Raw genomic sequence first — 19,405 nt, 5'->3', positions numbered from 1 at the left:
AGATGCTGGACCAGGCCTGCAGCCTGTCCAGATCCCTTTGTAAGCCTACCTGTGTGTGTGTGTGTGTGTGTGTGTGTGTGTGTGTGTGTGTGTGTGTGTGTGTGTCTTTTAAAATGAGAATATTTTTGATAATTACATCACAAGGTATTCTTAAAAAACCTCTGGAATAATTCTGACAAGATTATTTGAAGGATATGCAAAATAATTTTAAAACTTAAGCGAGAGTAATACTGGAGTGTGCTCATCCAGATGATGTTGCAGACCTGGAGGCTGGATCACTGGAGGCTGGATCACTGGAGGCTGGATCACTGGAGGCTGGATCACTGGAGGCTGGATCACTGGAGGCTGGATCACTGGAGGCTGGATCACTGACGTGCTCGACACACCCCTGCCAGGAGCAGCTCACCATAGTTCACTGTGAGAGTCTCAAGTACCCTCACCACCAGCAGTTCACTCCAAGGCGACTCAACACTGTAAAGTTACATCATTTTGTGTGTTAATAGAATTAGTGGAATGTTTTCTTTGTCAGGATCACATTAAATATGACAGAAAACATTAACTTTCCCAAAGATCACAGATATATTGTTCTGGAAAGTTTTGGTGTCACTTTTTTCTTTTTTTACTAAAACTAACCTCATATTAATATTTTCTTTAGGGAGCACTAAACTCTTAGGGTCATGCAGCCCCTTGAGAATGGAAAATAATCAGATTTGATGAAAGGAAATGGTAGGTAACTCATATTCCTGAGATTAAGAATCACTCGTTACACTACAGTGGACTTTCCTAGCAATTTAATGTTACATTGCTAAATATTATGTCATGTAATATTTACCTTTCACGCTGGCCGTCTCCCACCCAGGCAGGGTGACCTGAGAAAGAAACACTTTCACCATTATTTACACTATAACTGTCTTGTCAGAGGTACCCAGATACGACATTTTAGATATCTCTCTAAACATTATACATCCCAAACACCTCCTTCAGAGTGCAGGCACTGTACTTCCCACCTCAGTGCCTCGAGTCAGGATAATCGGTTTCCCTGAATCCCTTCCCAGATGTTACTTTGCTCACACTCCAACACTCCACTTTCACTCCTCTCTAACGCACTCACGAACTCTTGCTGGAACTCTAAACCTCTCACACACAAAATCTCCTTTACCCCCTGCCTCCAACTCTTTTTAGGATGACCCCTTCCCTGCCTTCCTTCCACTACAGATTTGCACAGCCTCCAAGTCACTCTATTTTGTTCCATCTTCTCTATATGTCCGAACCACCTAAACAACCCTCTCCTCAGCCTTCTGGATAATACTTTTAGAAACCCCACACCTCCTAATCACCAAACTATGATTACTCTTCCTAATATTCACACCACACATTGCGCTCAGACACGACATCTCCACTGCCTCCAGCCTTCTCCTTGTTACAACATTCACTACCCATGCTTCACACCCATATAAGTATTGGTACCACTATACTCTCATACATTCCCTTGTTTACCTCCATGGATAAACCTTCTTAGTCTCCACAGACTCCTCAGTGCACCACTCACCTTGTATCCCTATTCAGTTCTATGGCGTTCCTCGTGTTTCGTACACCTGTCTACCGACACGTCCACTCCTATATATATATATATATATATATATATATATATATATATATATATATATATATATATATATATATATATATATATATATATATATATATATATATATATGTCGTGCCGAATATGTAAAACTGGTCAATTAGCAAGAACTCATTTAAAATTAAGTCCTTTCTAAAATTTTCTCTTACACGTTTAAAGATATATTTTTTTGATTAATGTTTATGTAAAAAAATTTAATTTTGTACCAAATGAATGTTAGAAAACTTACCTAACCTTATTATAACAAGAACAATTTATTCTAGCCTAACCCAACTAAATATATTTTAGATTTGTTTACAATAATTTAATACTAAACAAACACAGTGAAATATATTTTTTTCGTTAGGTTCAGAATGATTTTGGCGAAATTATTGCATACACAAATTTTCACTTGTCCTATATGGCAAGATGAGCGTTGCTATTTAAGCCAAGATCGCAAATTATATATATATATATATATATATATATATATATATAGTGCCGACAAAGCAGACTGAAAAATATTTTTGTCCATAGCTCCAAAATTCAGTCTGGGCATAACGTAAACTACATATATATCATTGACGTTATGTAACCTTAAGTTTATGCTAACCTCTGATGTATATTTAAAAGAATTTACTTAAAAAATATTAGATTAAGTTTTATTAAGTGAAGTTTCTAAGTTAGGTGAAGTATCTAAGTTAGGTGAGGCATCTAAGTTAGGTGAGGTGTCTAAGTTAGGTGAGGCATCTAAGTTAGGTGAGGCATCTAAGTTAGGTGAGGTATCTAAGTTAGGTGAGGCATTAAAGTTAGGTGAGGCGTCTAAGTTAGGTGAGGCATCTAAGTTAGGTGAGGCATCTAAGTTAGGTGAGGCATCTAAGTTAGGTGAGGCATCTAAGTTAGGTGAGGTATCTAAGTTAGGTGAGGCATTAAAGTTAGGTGAGGCATCTAAGTTAGGTGAGGTATCTAAGTTAGGTGAGGCATTAAAGTTAGGTGAGGCGTCTAAGTTAGGTGAGGCATCTAAGTTAGGTGAGGTATCTAAGTTAGGTGAGGCATTAAAGTTAGGTGAGGCGTCTAAGTTAGGTGAGGCATCTAAGTTAGGCGAGGTATCTAAGTTAGGTGAGGCATCTAAGTTAGGTGAGGCATCTAAGTTAGGTGAGGCATCTAAGTTAGGTGAGGTATCTAAGTTAGGTGAGGCATTAAAGTTAGGTGAGGCATCTAAGTTAGGTGAGGTATCTAAGTTAGGTGAGGCATTAAAGTTAGGTGAGGCGTCTAAGTTAGGTGAGGCATCTAAGTTAGGTGAGGTATCTAAGTTAGGTGAGGCATCTAAGTTAGGTGAGGCATCTAAGTTAGGAGAGGTATCTAAGTTAGGTGAGGTATCTAAGTTAGGTGAGGCATCTAAGTTAGGTGAGGTATCTAAGTTAGGTGAGGTATCTAAGTTAGGTGAGGCATCTAAGTTAGGTGAGGCATCTAAGTTAGGTGAGGTATCTAAGTTAGGTGAGGCATCTAAGTTAGGTGAGGCATCTAAGTTAGGTGAGGCATCTAAGTTAGGTGAGGCATCTAAGTTAGGTGAGGCATCTAAGTTAGGTGAGGTATCTAAGTTAGGTGAGGTATCTAAGTTAGGTGAGGTATCTAAGTTAGGTGAGGTATCTAAGTTACGTGAGGTATCTAAGTTAGGTGAGGTGTCTAAGTTAGGTGAGGCATCTAAGTTAGGTGAGGCATCTAAGTTAGGTGAGGCACCTAAGTTAGGTGAGGCATCTAAGTTAGGTGAGGCATCCAAGTTAGGTGAGGTATCTAAGTTAGGTGAGGCATCCAAGTTAGGTGAGGTATCTAAGTTAGGTGAGGCATCTAAGTTAGGTGAGGCATCTAAGTTAGGTGAGGCATCTAAGTTAGGTGAGGCATCTAAGCTAGGTGAGGTGTCTAAGTTAGGTGAGGCATCTAAGTTAGGCGAGGCATCTAAGTTAGGTGAGGCATCTAAGTTAGTTGAGGCATCTAAGTTAGGTGAGGCATCTAAGTTAGGTGAGGTGTCTAAGTTAGGTGAGGTATCTAAGTTAGGTGAGGCATCTAAGTTAGGTGAGGTATCTAAGTTAGGTGAGGCATCTAAGTTAGGTGAGGTATCTAAGTTAGGTGAGGTGTCTAAGTTAGGTGAGGTATCTAAGTTAGGTGAGGTATCTAAGTTAGGTGAGGTGTCTAAGTTAGGTGAGGTATCTAAGTTAGGTGAGTCATCTAAGTTAGGTGAGGTATCTAAGTTAGGTGAGGCATCTAAGTTAAGTGAGGTGTCTAAGTTAGGTGAGGTATCTAAGTTAGGTGAGGTATCTAAGTTAGGTGAGGCATCTAAGTTAGGTGAGGCATCTAAGTTAGGTGAGGTATCTAAGTTAGGTGAGGTATCTAAGTAAGGTGAGGTATTTAAGTTAGGTGAGGCATCTAAGTTAGGTGAGGCATCTAAGTTAGGTGAGGTATCTAAGTTAGGTGAGGTATTTAAGTTAGGTGAGGTGTCTAAGTTAGGTGAGGTGTCTAAGTTAGGTGAGGCATCTAAGTTAGGTGAGGCATCTAAGTTAGGTGAGGCATCTAAGTTAGGTGAGGCATCTAAGTTAGGTGAGGTATTTAAGTTAGGTGAGGTATTTAAGTTAGGTGAGGTATTTAAGTTAGGTGAGGTATTTAAGTTAGGTGGGGCATCTAAGTTAGGTGAGGCATCTAAGTTAGGTGAGGCATGTAAGTTAGGTGAGGCATCTAAGTTAGGTGAGGCATCTAAGTTAGGTGAGGTGTCTAAGTTAGGTGAGGCATCTAAGTTAGGTGAGGCATCTAAGTTAGGTGAGGTATCTAAGTTAGGTGAGGTAGGTGAGGCATCCGCTAGGCATGAGGCATCCAAGTGCTTAGGTGAGGCATCCTAAGTTAGGTGGAAGGATCTGGTTAGGTGGAGGCATAGGTATCTGAGGGTGAGGCATCTCAACAGGTGGAGGCATCTAAGTTAGGGTGAGGCATCTAAGTTAGACGAGATCTATCAAGGTGGTGAGGCATCTAAGTTATGGTGAAGCCATCTCCAAGGCAGGAGGCATCTGCAGGGTGAGGCATCTGGCTGCCAGGTGAGGCATCTGCATATATGAGGCACCTGCCAAGCAGGTCAGGAGGCATCCTTGCCTAGGTGGAGGCATCCAAGCCAGGTGGAGGCATCCTGCCATTAAGGTAGTGCAGGTGATCCTGCCAGGTGAGGTCCAACAGGTGAGGCATCCTGCTAGTGAGGTGTCTGCCAGATGAGGCCATCTAGTTATGGAGGCATCCAGCATGGAGGCATCCAAGTAGTGAGGTATCCAAGCAGGTGAGGCATCTGCAGGTGAGGCATCCAAGCAGTGAGGCATCCAAGCAGGTGAGAGCATCTGGGCTTAGGCATGTTGGAGGCATCTGCCAGGCTGAGGCATCTGGGTTAGGTGAGGTGCATCTCCAGGTTAGGTATGGAGGCATCTAAGCAGGTGAGTGTTATCTGCTAGGTGAGGCGTCCAAGTTAGGGTGAGGTATCTGGTTATGGTGAGGTCATCAAGTTAGGTGAGGCATCTAAGTTAGGGTGAGGCATCTGGGTTAAGTGGCCACAGGGTCATCTAAGTTAGGTGGAGGCATCTTAAGTTAGGTGAGGCATCTGCTGTTGGTGAGGCATCTAGCAGGTGAGGCATCTAAGCAGGTGAGGCATCTAAGTTAGGTGAGGTGCTTAGGTGAGGCATCCAACAAGGTGAGGCATTTGGGCCTTAAGTGAGGAGGCATCTGCAGTTGAAGGAGGTGGCATCCCAAGGCTAGGTGAGGCATCTGCCTTAGGTGAGGTATCAAGCGGCTAGGGTGAGGTGCTGCTAGGGTGAGGTGTCTGCTTATGGTGAGGATCTGTCAGGTGAGGCATCTAAGCCAGGTGGAGTGGCATCTAAGCCAGGTGAGGCATCGTAGTATACAATAGGTGAGGCATCAAGCTAGGTGAGGTACTGAAGGTTAGGCAGTTAGGTGGAGGTAGCTAGGTGTGCATCTAAGCAGGTGAGGCATCTCCAGGTGAGGCATCTAAGTGAGGTAATCAATGGTGGCCTTAGGTGAGGCATCCAAGCCAGGTGAGGATCTTAAGTTAGGTGGGAGTGGTCCAGCTATAGAGGCAATAAGCATCGTGAGGCATCTAAGCCAGGTGAGGCATCTCCAAGCAGGAGGCATCTGAAGTAGGAGGAGGTATCTAAGTTCCAGGGATGAGGCATCTGGGCTAGATGAGGTGGCATCTGCAGGTGAGGCATGGGTTAGTAGGCATCCTTAAGCAGGTGAGGCATCCTGCCAGGTGAGGCATCTGCCAGGTGAGGCATCTAAGCAGGTGAGGCATCTGCCAGGGGTGAGGTTCTGGGTTAGTGGGTGAGGCATCTAAGTTAGGTGAGGCATCTGATTTAGGTGAGGCATCTAAGTTAGGTGAGGTATCTAAGTTAGGTGAGGCATCAAAGTTAGGTGAGGCATCTAAGTTAGGTGAGGTGTCTAAGTTAGGTGAGGCATCTAAGTTAGGTGAGGTATCTAAGTTAGGTGAGGCATCTAAGTTAGGTGAGGTATCTAAGTTAGGTGAGGCATCTAAGTTAGGTGAGGCATCTAAGTTAGGTGAGGTGTCTAAGTTAGGTGAGGCATCTAAGTTAGGTGAGGCATCTGGGTCATGAGGTGGCCATCGGGTTAGGTGAGGTGGTATCCGTCTAGCATGAGGCATCTAAGCCAGGTGAGGCACTCACTTAGCAGGAGGCATCTGCAGGTGAGGTATCCAAGCCAGGGTGAGGTGTCTGCCAGGTGGAGGCGAGTGTCTAAGTTAGGTCATCTAAGTTAGGTGAGGCATCTAAGTTAGGTGAGCATCTAAGTTAGGTGAGGTATCTAAGTTAGGTGAGGTATCTAAGTTAGGTGAGGCATCTAAGTTAGGTGAGGCATCTAAGTTAGGTGAGGCATCTAAGTTAGGTATCTAAGTTAGGTGAGGCATCTAAGTTAGGTGAGGTATCTAAGTTAGGTGAGGCATCTAAGTTAGGTAAGTTAGGTATCTAAGTTAGGTTAGGTGAGGAATCTAAGTTAGGTGAGGCATCTAAGTTAGGTGAGGTATCTAAGTTAGGTGAGGTATCTAAGTTCGGTGAGGCATCTAAGTTAGGTGAGGTATCTAAGTTAGGTGAGGCATCTAAGTTAGGTGAGGCATCTAAGGTGATCTAAGTTAGGTGAGGCATCTAAGTTAGGTGAGGTAAGTTAGGTGATGCATCTAAGTTAGGTGAGGTATCTAAGTTAGGTGAGGCATCTAAGTTAGGTGAGGCATCATCTAAGTTAGGTGAGGTATCTAAGTGAGGCATCTAAGTTGAGGTGAGGCATCTAAGTTAGGTGAGGCATCTAAGTTAGGTGAGGAATCTAAGTTAGGTGAGGCATCTAAGTTGAGGTATCTAAGAGGTGAGGCATCTAAGTTAGGTGAGGTATCTAAGTTAGGTAAGTTAGGTGAGGTATCTAAGTTAGGTGAGGCATCATCTAAGTTAGGTGAGGTGAGGCATCTAAGTATCTAAGTTTGAGGCATCTGATGTATCTAAGTTAGGTGAGGCATCTAAGTTAGGTGAGGCATCTAAGTTAGGTGAGGCATCTAAGTTAGGTGAGGCATCTAAGTTAGGTGAGGTGTCTAAGTTAGGTGAGGTGTCTAAGTTAGGTGAGGTGTCTAAGTTAGGTGAGGTGTCTAAGTTAGGTGAGGCATCTAAGTTAGGTGAGGTATCTAAGTTAGGTGAGGCATCTAAGTTAGGTGAGGCAACTAAGTTAGGTGAGGTGTCTAAGTTAGGTGAGGTGTCTAAGTTAGGTGAGGTGTCTAAGTTAGGTGAAGCATCTAAGTTAGGTGAGGCATCTAAGTTAGGTGAGGTGTCTAAGTTAGGTGAGGTGTCTAAGTTAGGTGAAGCATCTAAGTTAGGTGAGGTGTCTAAGTTAGGTGAAGCATCTAAGTTAGGTGAGGTGTCTAAGTTAGGTGAGGCATCTAAGTTAGGTGAGGCATCTAAGTTAGGTGAGGTGTCTAAGTTAAGTGAGGCATCTAAGTTAAGTGAGGCATCTAAGTTAGGTGAATTATCTAAGTTAGGTGAGGCATCTAAGTTAGGTGAGGTATCTAAGTTAGGTGAGGTATCTAAGTTAGGTGAGGCATCTAAGTTAGGTGAGGCATCTAAGTTAGGTGAGGCATCTAAGTTAGGTGAGGCATCTAAGTTAGGTGATGTGTCTAAGTTAGGTGAGGCATCTAAGTTAGGTGAGGTGTCTAAGTTAGGTGAGGTGTCTAAGTTAAGTGAGGCATCTAAGTTAGGTGAGGCATCTAAGTTAGGTGAGGTATCTAAGTTAGGTGAGGCATCTATGTTAGGTGAGGTATCTAAGTTAGGTGAGGTATCTAAGTTAGGTGAGGCATCTAAGTTAGGTGAGGCATCTAAGTTAGGTGAGGCATCTAAGTTAGGTGAGGCATCTAAGTTAGGTGAGGTGTCTAAGTTAGGGGAGGCATCTAAGTTAGGTGAGGTGTCTAAGTTAGGTGAGGTGTCTAAGTTAGGTGAGGCATCTAAGTTAGGTGAGGTATCTAAGTTAGGTGAGGCATCTAAGTTAGGTGAGGCATCTAAGTTAGGTGAGGCATCTAAGTTATGTGAGGTGTCTAAGTTAGATGAGGCATCTAAGTTAGGTGAGGTATCTAAGTTAGGTGAGGCATCTAAGTTAGGTGAGGCATCTAAGTTAGGTGAGGCATCTAAGTTAGGTGAGGCATCTAAGTTAGGTGAGGCATCTAAGTTAGGTGAGGCATCTAAGTTAGGTGAGGCATCTAAGTTAGGTGAGGCATCTAAGTTAGGTGAGGCATCTAAGTTAGGTGAGGCATCTAAGTTAGGTGAGGCATCTAAGTTAGGTGAGGCATCTAAGTTAGGTGAGGCATCTAAGTTAGGTGAGGCATCTAAGTTAGGTGAGGCATCTAAGTTAGGTGAGGCATCTAAGTTAGGTGAGGCATCTAAGTTAGGTGAGGTATCTAAGTTAGGTGAGGCATCTAAGTTAGGTGAGGCATCTAAGTTAGGTGAGGCATCTAAGTTAGGTGAGGTATCTAAGTTAGGTGAGGCATCTAAGTTAGGTGAGGCATCTAAGTTAGGTGAGGTATCTAAGTTAGGTGAGGTATCTAATTTAGTTATGGTACAAAAATAATTTTTTTTACATCATTGTCAATGGAAAAATTTTTTTTTCAATCTAAACAGAATTTTTGTGAATAGTCGAGTTTTTTTCGAACTTAACCTATCCGGAAAGTTCAGCTAATTTGGCATAACATGTATGTATAGTAACAATAATGCGACTAGCCGGGTGTCCAACCCTGGTTATAATAGCCAGAATCGTGGCAAGTCACCCAGAATCCACGATGCTTTAAAACCACTGAGCCATCAATCTACGAACATCAGGTACCCGGTAGAACTGGGCGTGTTTCCGTGACTACTAATCTTCACGAGCAGTACACATATTAAGGTATTTTTAGGTTAAATATCAGATGTTCTATTTATTCTTGTGGCTCGTTGAACATAACTGTCTCAGATACCATACACATCCACAAACAATTGGTTTAAGAATTAGCAGTACTGTGACAAGTTAGGGATTGAACCCGTGTTATTTTAGCCCACCTAGCGCACCTATCCTAAACAACACAGATCTAAACATTTGCCTTGAAAAAAATGAATTCTGTGGTTCTTGAGATCTGCTCAAGACACATTTCATTAAGAAAAAGAAAGAGAAGATGTAAGCTAGAAAGAGAGAGACGTTCCCTATACAGGTGAAGGTGAAGAGTCACACAGCTGCTGAGTGGGACCAATATATCTGAAATACTACTCAATGAAATTGGAAATATCGAACTTAAGCTGAAGGAATCTTTTAGGAGACAAGAATCACAGGAAGAACTAAAAGCCATAAAGGAGGTTGAAAAAAAAATACTTTTTCTCTTATGTTAAATCTAAGGGAAAAACAACATCCAGTATTGGGCCCTTGCTTAGGCGGGATGGGACATACACAGGTGAGAGCCGAGAAATGAGTGAGATACTAAAGTCCCAATATGATTCAGTGTTCAGTGAGCCACTGCCCAGACTAAGGGTCGACAATCCAAATGAATTCTTTATGAACGAAACCCAAAATCTGGTCATCCCAAAAATCTCGGATATTGTTCTAACTTCACAAGACATTGAAGAGGCAATTAATGACATGCCCAGGTACTCTGCCCCATGCCCAGACTCGTGGAACTCCGTGCTCATCAAGAATTGCAAGAAGCCCCTAACGTGTGCCTTCAGCATTTTATGGAGAGGGAGAATGGACACAGGGGTCATCCCACACACACTGAAAACAACAGACATAGCCCCACGCTACAAAGGTGGCAGTAAAGAGCTACAGTCCGATAGCACTAACATCCCATATCATAAAAATCTTTGAGAGGGTTCTAAGAAGCAAGATAGACAACCACCTAGATACCCATCAATTACACAACCCAGGGCAACACAGGTATAGAGCAGGTCGCTCCTGCCTGTCCCAGCTACTGGACCACTATGACAAGGTCCTAGATGCTGTAGACGATAAACAAAATACAGATGCAGTATACACAGACTTTGGAAAAGCTTTCGACAAGTGTGATCAAGGTGTAATAGCACACAAAATGCAGGATAAAGGAATAGCGGGAAAAGTTGGTAGATGGATCTACAACTTCCTGACAAATAGAACACAAAGAGTAATAGTAAACAGAGTAAAGTCTGAGGCCGCCATGGTAAAAAGCTCTGTTCCACAAGGCACAGTACTCGCTCCCATTCTATTCCACATCCTCATATCTGACATAGACAGAGATGTGAGTCATAGCTCCGTGTCTTCCTTTGTGGATGACACCTGGATGACCATGGCAGTGACCTCCATCGACGACACTGCGAGACTCCAAGTGGACATCAACCAAATCTTCGAATGGGCCACTCAAAACAATATGAAGTTCAACGAGGAGAAATTTCAACTACTCAGATATGGGAAACTTGAAGAAATTAAAAATGTGTCAGGGTGTACTACAAATTCTAACCATACAATAGAGCGGAAAAGTAATGTGAAGGACCTGGGAGTGATAATGTCAGAGGATCTCGCCTTCAAAGACCACAACAATGTATCTACCGCATCCGCTAGGAAAATTATAGGATGGATAATGAGAACCTTCAAAACTAGGGACGCCAAGCCCACGGTGACACTCTTCAAATCGCTTGTGCTATCTAGGCTGGAATACTGCTGTACACTAACGACCCCCTTCAAGGCTGGCGACATTGCAGACCTGGAGAGTGTACAAAGAACTTTCACAGAACACATAAGTGCAATAAGGCACCTAAACTACTGGGAACGGTTGAAGGTCCTTGATCTGTATTCCCTGGAACGCAGGCGAGAGAGATACATGATAATATACGCTTGGAAGGTCCTGGAGGGATTGGTACCAAATCTGCACACGAAAATCACTCCATATGAAACAAAAGACTAGGCAGGAGATGCAACATTCCCCCGATGAAAAGCAGGGGCGCCACGAGTACACTGAGAGACAACACAGTAAGTGTCCGGGGCCCAAGACTGTTCAATTGCCTCCCAGCATACATGAGGGGGATTACTAATAGACCCCTGACTGTCTTCAAGAAGGCACTGGACAGGCACCTAAGGTCAGCACCTAACCAACTGGGCTGTGGTTCGTACGTCAGCTTGCTTGCGGCCAGCAGTAACAGCCTGGTTGATCAGACCCTGATCCACCTTGAGGCCTGGTCTCAGACCGGGCCGCGGGGGGCGTTGACCCCCAAAACCCTCTCCAGGTAAACTCCAGGTAAGCCCCTGTGCTAGAGCGTCGTGGATTTTGGCTGGCTAAATTAACACAGGTTCGATCCCTGGCTAGTCGCAGTATTGCTAATTGCTTAAAACTGCTTGTTTATGGAAGCATTAATGTAATTACTGCCCATGAAGACTGGTATTCCAAGCGAGATTAGAATAAAATAAAATAAATCACTCGGACTTTTTTTGGTTATCTCAGGTTCTCTACACATACGTTGTTATGTATGATAATCTATGTAACTGTATTTGTGTATACCTGAATAAACTTACCACAGCCACGTACGTGCTAGCATCAGGAGTCATGTTCAAGGACTAGCATTGCTAGTTCATCCTTTCCTTTCTCTTTCGTTGAATCCCTAACATGGTGCGTGATGTTGGTCATTACCACCTCCAGCATCTTAGCCCCTACATTTCTTGTCCCTCATGTGAATTCAGGTTCTTCCAGTCAATCTCCTGTTGGTTAAAGTCTACCATGATCAGTAACTGTGTCCTGGTCATGGGGGATCTTCTGACCATTTCAGTCGTTGTTGTTGTTGTTGTTATATTACTGTCTTGGTCTTTTGCTGTTTAGTGGAGGGTTGTTCATCACTGCTGTCACCACCATGAAAACCTCACGTTGAGGTTGCCTATATAGTCAAAGTTCTCCCCTCTGTTTATTTTTCTCATCTCAAAATTCCACTAGGTTCTGATTAACAATGATACTTTTCATTCAGTCTTTCCTCATCATCTGACATCCATCCGGGAAGAATACATCTCTTATCTCTGAGATTCGTCCCTATGAATGTTATAATGTCTGAGGGTGACCCCACTGTTCGTTAGTTCCATCCATCATTCTTATTATTTTTTCCATGTTATTTTTTATACCACGCTTTCAGCTTTATTTCTCTTACTGCATTCCGGTTCTTGAGTTCTTAATTTCCTGGTTCTATCACATGAGTCGGAGCGAGGAGGAGAGAGAGAGTGGATGGGGATGGTGTTGGTTGGGGTAATGATAGGGGTGGGTTTTATACTCTGGAAGGCGTCAGGACCTCCGATGAAGATTGGGGTGGATTCAATTCAGTTCAATTCAATTCAAATTCAATTCAAAGTTTATTCTCTATAAGGATTACAATGCTGAGTTTACAGAATTTGGTTATTGTGTGGTTTACATGTAGTAAAATACTAATTACAGAGGGGGCCACTAGAACACTTACCATGGCTAGGCATTTCGGGCAGACTTAGATTAATGGGAAGACTTGGAGTGAAGGGGAAGTGGAGTCTGGGGCTAGAGTGTGGAGTTGTTGCGAGGAAGGTTCTTACACTGGAATGAGTGTGGACTGTGGGTGTAGGAAGAGGGGGAGGGGACATGAATTGTTTGAGTGGGAGAGGGACTAGAGCTTTAGGGTGGACATGTGTGCTCGGGTGTGCATGGAGTACCACTGGAGGCTGAGCTTCCATACCAATCTCTCCTTTCTTCCTCTGGCATCTTTGTACTCTCTCATTTGTTCCCACTCCATTTTTGTTCTTTTCCAGTCAAGGTCCACCTGTTGACATTTTTCCGTTTGCTCTAACCAGAGTTTCCGTTGTTTAATCCTGTTTTAAGTCATTACTGTTGTGATGATCGGTTTGACCAGACACATTCTTCCCTCGGGTACTTTCCCAATCATTATTGCTTTTCCATATTATATTCATGGGGAAGCACTAAACAGGTACGGGTTATACAGCGTTTATAGAATGGGAACCTCACATCGAAAGCTGTTTATTGATATTTATTTTGATAAATGATACACTTGGGCAACATCGTTGTTCTCCAGAATAAAAATAATTAGATATTGAACAAGTAATCATTTTTCAACTTGCTTGTTTCTAAACCATTTGTTCATATTATTTTCTAACAAATATTTTTCAGCGTTCTTACGTTCTCTATAATCCACAGGAAAAGTCGGATTCCAGGGAGATGAACAGTGTACTGTCGGATTCCAGGGCTCCACGAGCGTCAATGGACTCGATCCAGCTGAGTTCTGGTTCACCTTCGGTTTGTGATGATCCTCTGAGATCATCTCAGCTTTCACTATCAAGTATGACATCTGATCTTTGTCATACTGAGACCTCCAAAGATGGTCTTGAAACAGCAGAAATGGAGTCTTCGTCTCGGATAGGTAAACCCACAGAAACATCTCTGTAGTCTTGCAAGAAGATGAACTCTTGTAGGCGTCACCTTGCTGGATCAGAATTCCAGCTTTTCTTTCAGTTTTCCTCTCATTCGTGACCTGATGAGGGTCCAAGACGGATTGAAAAGTCTACTGTGTTGTTTACTGTAAATAATTCTGGAAATATTGCATCTATTTTGCTGTGAGAAATATGTGTGTGTGTGTGTCTGTGTGTGCGTGCGTGCGTGCATATATATATATATATATATATATATATATATATATATATATATATATATATATATATATATATATATATATATAATTATATATATATATAAATAAATAACACTGCGACTGGCCGAGGATTCGAACCCATGTTGTTTTGGGCCTGCCTTGTGGTGAGCGAAAACACATGACACCTTAGTCCACAGTACCACACAATCCTACTGGGCTGTGCACTACCTAGCAGAGTTTACTGCCAGAGGGGAATCAGGCCTGTGTCCCGTGTGAAAAAAATAATAATAATTGAACTTTTCGTGTCAGAGGAAAGAAAGTCTCCCTGATAACATTGAGTATACATAGTGTATAGTGTATACTACAGTGGCTCCCTAGTATATTGTTGATAAAGGCTAAAGTGTCATTTGAAAACAGTTGAATTTGTAAATGAAGTGATAAGCCTATAGAGGCAGGTGCCAGAAGTCGCCAGAAACTTACCACAGGTCAGCTGTTTTTAATAATCTTCCTGGCCTGCTAGTGTACTCGCATATAATCTAGTGATACCAGTGAATAGCAGAATACAGTGTTGTAGTAGCAACTAACCAGTATTATAATGGTACTTAGTGGAGTGGAGTGACTTTCATTAGTTTCTTTTTTCTTGAAATACCAGACATATACTGTGAATTTCATATAACCTGTAGTTACCAGCGGTCGCAATATACACAACGAGAAGCAATTATTACTACAGAAAAAGCGTCCTTCCTCCAAAATTTCCACCAGTCAACTATAGTGATAATATAGCATTTATTGTGGTGGAGACGGAAAAAAATAGAAAAGCTAGATACAGCGATTGATAAACAAGGGTGGAGGTCGACCGTTCGTCATTGTAGGAGTTGCCAGCAGTCACCGGCTCTTCAACACGCAAGTTATACTTTTGTATTAATCAAATCACATATTACTCAGGTAGATAATTTCCAGTAGATCCTTCATGTGTTAGCTCAAATCACCGACCAGTATGTTTTAAATAAGTGACCCACTGATCAGATCAGATAGACTGGTCCGAACCATTGACTGGTCCGAACCCTTGACTGGTCCGAACCCTTGACTGGTCCGAACACTTGACTGGTTTCAAACGGTTTCGTTGGACAAAGCAGACTGTAAACGGATGGGGTTGTAGGCGCCCTTATAAACACAAAAATTAAATATAAATCAAGAACGTGCACGGTAAGCTGTCCAATATACAAAAACAGTTAGAAACAGAAATACAAATAGCTAGAGCTTCATTTAAGGAGGTTATTAATAGAATATTCAAGAGGTTGCTAGTAGAATTGCAGTAAATCAACCATTCAAATCATTATGAAGCTGTGTGTAGTCTGTGGTCAGTCAAACAAACGGGCTTCCACATGGGTAAATTGTCATTTTTGTGGAAATTGGTGTCACGCCCCTTGTGCAGATATCCCAGAACTAGCTACAAGCAGTATTAAAACAGGGAAGTGTTTTTGGGTATGCCCAAATGAGATAAATCTGTGGACTAAAATCACAAGGGTATTAAAGGAGGACAACATCAAAGCTGCTTTCATAGAAAACCTGGAAGCTTTCTACAACAGATGGGAACATAAAAAGTCGGGGCTGAATGGTACTGCCCTTGATACTGGCCATGTAGTCAGAAACTGTAAGGCTGGAGATGAAGTCCTGGTAGTCAGTAAATGTGGGGCTGATAGTGCTGTCCTGGGAGACAGTAATGGTGAAGCTGGAGGTGCTGTCCTGGGAGACAGTAATGGTGAAGCTGGAGGTGCTGTCCTGGGAGACAGTAATGGTGAAGCTGGAGATGCTGTCCTGGGAGACAGTAATGGTGAAGCTGGAGATTTTGTCCAGGTAGTCGGGAATTATACGCAGGAAGGAATACATATAAATGACCTCATAGGGGACAGGAGCCATAGTAGGGAAACAAGTGTAGTCAAAGATAAGATAAAACCAATATTGCAAACTAGAAATACCGCAGGAAATAGCAAACAAGAGGACTCCACTAGCAATAGTGAGGATATATTACCAAAAACAACTGGTGGGAGCTCCATTGTTGGTGCTAGGGAGGATAGAAGTAAGACAGGGAAACATGCACCAACAGGGAATACAGTTGAATATTGAGACACTTATGCAGCATATGGAAATCTTTATTCAGGAAACGTTTCGCCACACAGTGGCTTCATCAGTCCAATACAAAGAGGAAGGCGTAAGGAGAGGAGGAGAATGAGGTAATCAGTCCCTCAACCTGGAGTCGATGTGTTCAGTCCATCAATCTTGTAGAATGTACAGCATAGGGCCGTAGACGTGGCTTATATACTGTAGTGAGGTGACGTGAAGCAGATGGAGGCGGGGTCATAGTGGTACCATCCACTAGTCGAAGTAGGTCTTCGTCCAAAGGTTGAACAAGTGTTGAAGAATTCTTTGTAACAAGATCCCATGATGCTGCAGTGTCTGACAGTTGTGATGAATGGTTTGAAAAACCGACAAGTTGAAGATTGAGACACTTATGCAGCATATGGAAATCTTTATTCAGGAAACGTTTCGCCACACAGTGGCTTCATCAGTCCAATACAAAGAGGAAGGCGTAAGGAGAGGAGGAGAATGAGGTAATCAGTCCCTCAACCTGGAGTCGATGTGTTCAGTCCATCAATCTTGTAGAATGTACAGCATAGGGCCGTAGACGTGGCTTATATACTGTAGTGAGGTGACGTGAAGCAGATGGAGGCGGGGTCATAGTGGTACCATCCACTAGTCGAAGTAGGTCTTCGTCCAAAGGTTGAACAAGTGTTGAAGAATTCTTTGTAACAAGATCCCATGATGCTGCAGTGTCTGACAGTTGTGATGAATGGTTTGAAAAACCGACAAGTTGAAGATTGAGACACTTATGCAGCATATGGAAATCTTTATTCAGGAAACGTTTCGCCACACAGTGGCTTCATCAGTCCAATACAAAGAGGAAGGCGTAAGGAGAGGAGGAGAATGAGGTAATCAGTCCCTCAACCTGGAGTCGATGTGTTCAGTCCATCAATCTTGTAGAATGTACAGCATAGGGCCGTAGACGTGGCTTATATACTGTAGTGAGGTGACGTGAAGCAGATGGAGGCGGGGTCATAGTGGTACCATCCACTAGTCGAAGTAGGTCTTCGTCCAAAGGTTGAACAAGTGTTGAAGAATTCTTTGTAACAAGATCCCATGATGCTGCAGTGTCTGACAGTTGTGATGAATGGTTTGAAAAACCGACAAGTTGAAGATTGAGACACTTATGCAGCATATGGAAATCTTTATTCAGGAAACGTTTCGCCACACAGTGGCTTCATCAGTCCAATACAAAGAGGAAGGCGTAAGGAGAGGAGGAGAATGAGGTAATCAGTCCCTCAACCTGGAGTCGATGTGTTCAGTCCATCAATCTTGTAGAATGTACAGCATAGGGCCGTAGACGTGGCTTATATACTGTAGTGAGGTGACGTGAAGCAGATGGAGGCGGGGTCATAGTGGTACCATCCACTAGTCGAAGTAGGTCCTTCCTCTTTGTATTGGACTGATGAAGCCACTGTGTGGCGAAACGTTTCCTGAATAAAGATTCCCATATGCTGCATAAGTGTCTCAATCTTCAACTTGTCGGTTTTTCAAACCATTCATCACAACTGTCAGACACTGCAGCATCATGGGATCTTGTTACAAAGAATTCTTCAACACTTGTTCAACCTTTGGACGAAGACCTACTTCGACTAGTGGATGGTGCCACTATGACCCCGCCTCCATCTGCTTCACGTCACCTCACTACAGTATATAAGCCACGTCTACGGCCCTATGCTGTACATTCTACAAGATTGATGGACTGAACACATCGACTCCAGGTTGAGGGACTGATTACCTCATTCTCCTCCTCTCCTTACGCCTTCCTCTTTGTATTGGACTGATGAAGCCACTGTGTGGCGAAACGTTTCCTGAATAAAGATTTCCATATGCTGCATAAGTGTCTCAATCTTCAACTTGTCGGTTTTTCAAACCATTCATCACAACTGTCAGACACTGCAGCATCATGGGATCTTGTTACAAAGAATTCTTCAACACTTGTTCAACCTTTGGACGAAGACCTACTTCGACTAGTGGATGGTACCACTATGACCCCGCCTCCATCTGCTTCACGTCACCTCACTACAGTATATAAGCCACGTCTACGGCCCTATGCTGTACATTCTACAAGATTGATGGACTGAACACATCGACTCCAGGTTGAGGGACTGATTACCTCATTCTCCTCCTCTCCTTACGCCTTCCTCTTTGTATTGGACTGATGAAGCCACTGTGTGGCGAAACGTTTCCTGAATAAAGATTTCCATATGCTGCATAAGTGTCTCAATCTTCAACTTGTCGGTTTTTCAAACCATTCATCACACAGGGAATACAGTCACAGAAACCCAAGGCAAACGGAAACCAAGCCTGTGCACATACTATGCACTTGGTATCTGCTGGCATGGGAAATCTGGAAAAACAGATGGGACGTGCAACTATGACCACCCTAGAAAATGCCATGCCCATATGACAACAGGAAAATGCAAACTCCCTGTAAGCTTTTTCACCCTGAACTGTGTACCTCTTCAGTACAGGAAAGACTGTGCTATAACTTAAATTGCCAGGCATACCATCTAAAGGGGACAAAAATATACAAAACATCCAGGCCATGGGAAAACCTGGGTAGCCACAGCCACTCAAGAGGGAGAGGTTTTTTAGTGCCAGGAAGGAAAAAAAACTGGCAGGAAATGGCAGAAATCCTACACCAAATCCAGTCATTCCTGGAGTGGAACCACAGTCGATGGCCTCCACTCAAAACCAACAGATACAGATACTAATGCCGGAAAAAAAATCCCCCCCAGTACCAACAATACCACCAGTCCGATAACATTCTTCTTTGCAAATATACAGGGTCTAAAGCCAGCAACAAACAACAAAATACCTTTCATCCGTGGACTGCTTGCAGAGGCAAAGGCAATGTTCGCGGCTTTCACTGAGACCCACATAAAGGATCACTTGGACAACGAAATATGGATCCCAGGTTACAACCTATACAGATGTGACAGAGTGAACAGGCAAAAGGGGGGGGGATTGGCCTGTACATTGCAGAGTCACTTGTTTGCACAGAACTGCTTAATGCCTCAAATGATGTAGTGGAAGTTTTAGCAGTAAAGGTCGAGAACCAAAACCTAGTCATTGTGGTAGTCTACAAGCCTCCGGATGCAACATCCCAGCAATTCCAGGAACAGCTGTTAAAAATTGACCACTGTCTGGAAAATCTTCCAGCTCCTGCACCCAACATCTTGCTCCTGGGGGATTTCAACTTAAGGCACCTAAAATGGAGGAATATAGCAAATAATATTGTTGCAGTAATAACACCAGGAGGCAGCTCTGATGAAAACTCACACTCACACGAGCTTTTAAATCTCTGCACAAAATTCAATTTAAACCAGCAAATAATAGAGCCTACTAGACTGGAGAATACACTAGACCTCATCTTCACTAACAATGATGATCTGATAAGAAATGTCACCATATCAAAAACAATATACTCAGATCACAACATAATTGAGGT

At 42.9% G+C, this 19,405-nt stretch overlaps 1 protein-coding gene across 2 annotated transcripts in view; it reads left to right on the top strand.

Moving 5' to 3' along the window:
* The window catches only part of LOC128700896 (uncharacterized), a 146,261-nt gene extending 132,447 nt beyond the window's left edge, over positions 1–13,814 (top strand). For both annotated transcript variants that reach the window (XM_070104772.1, XM_070104771.1), the window contains exons 11-12: positions 262–473; positions 13,359–13,814. In XM_070104772.1, coding sequence (XP_069960873.1) covers positions 262–473; positions 13,359–13,607 — 461 coding nt within the window. In that variant the 3' untranslated portion in view covers positions 13,608–13,814. The remainder of the gene's footprint in view (positions 1–261; positions 474–13,358) is intronic.
* Positions 13,815–19,405: the final 5,591 nt, after the last annotated feature.

The sequence above is a fragment of the Cherax quadricarinatus genome, chromosome 94 (assembly GCF_038502225.1).
Source record: "Cherax quadricarinatus isolate ZL_2023a chromosome 94, ASM3850222v1, whole genome shotgun sequence".
In the NCBI taxonomy this organism is placed as follows: domain Eukaryota; kingdom Metazoa; phylum Arthropoda; class Malacostraca; order Decapoda; family Parastacidae; genus Cherax; species Cherax quadricarinatus.
This window is presented reverse-complemented; position numbering and strand designations above follow the sequence as displayed.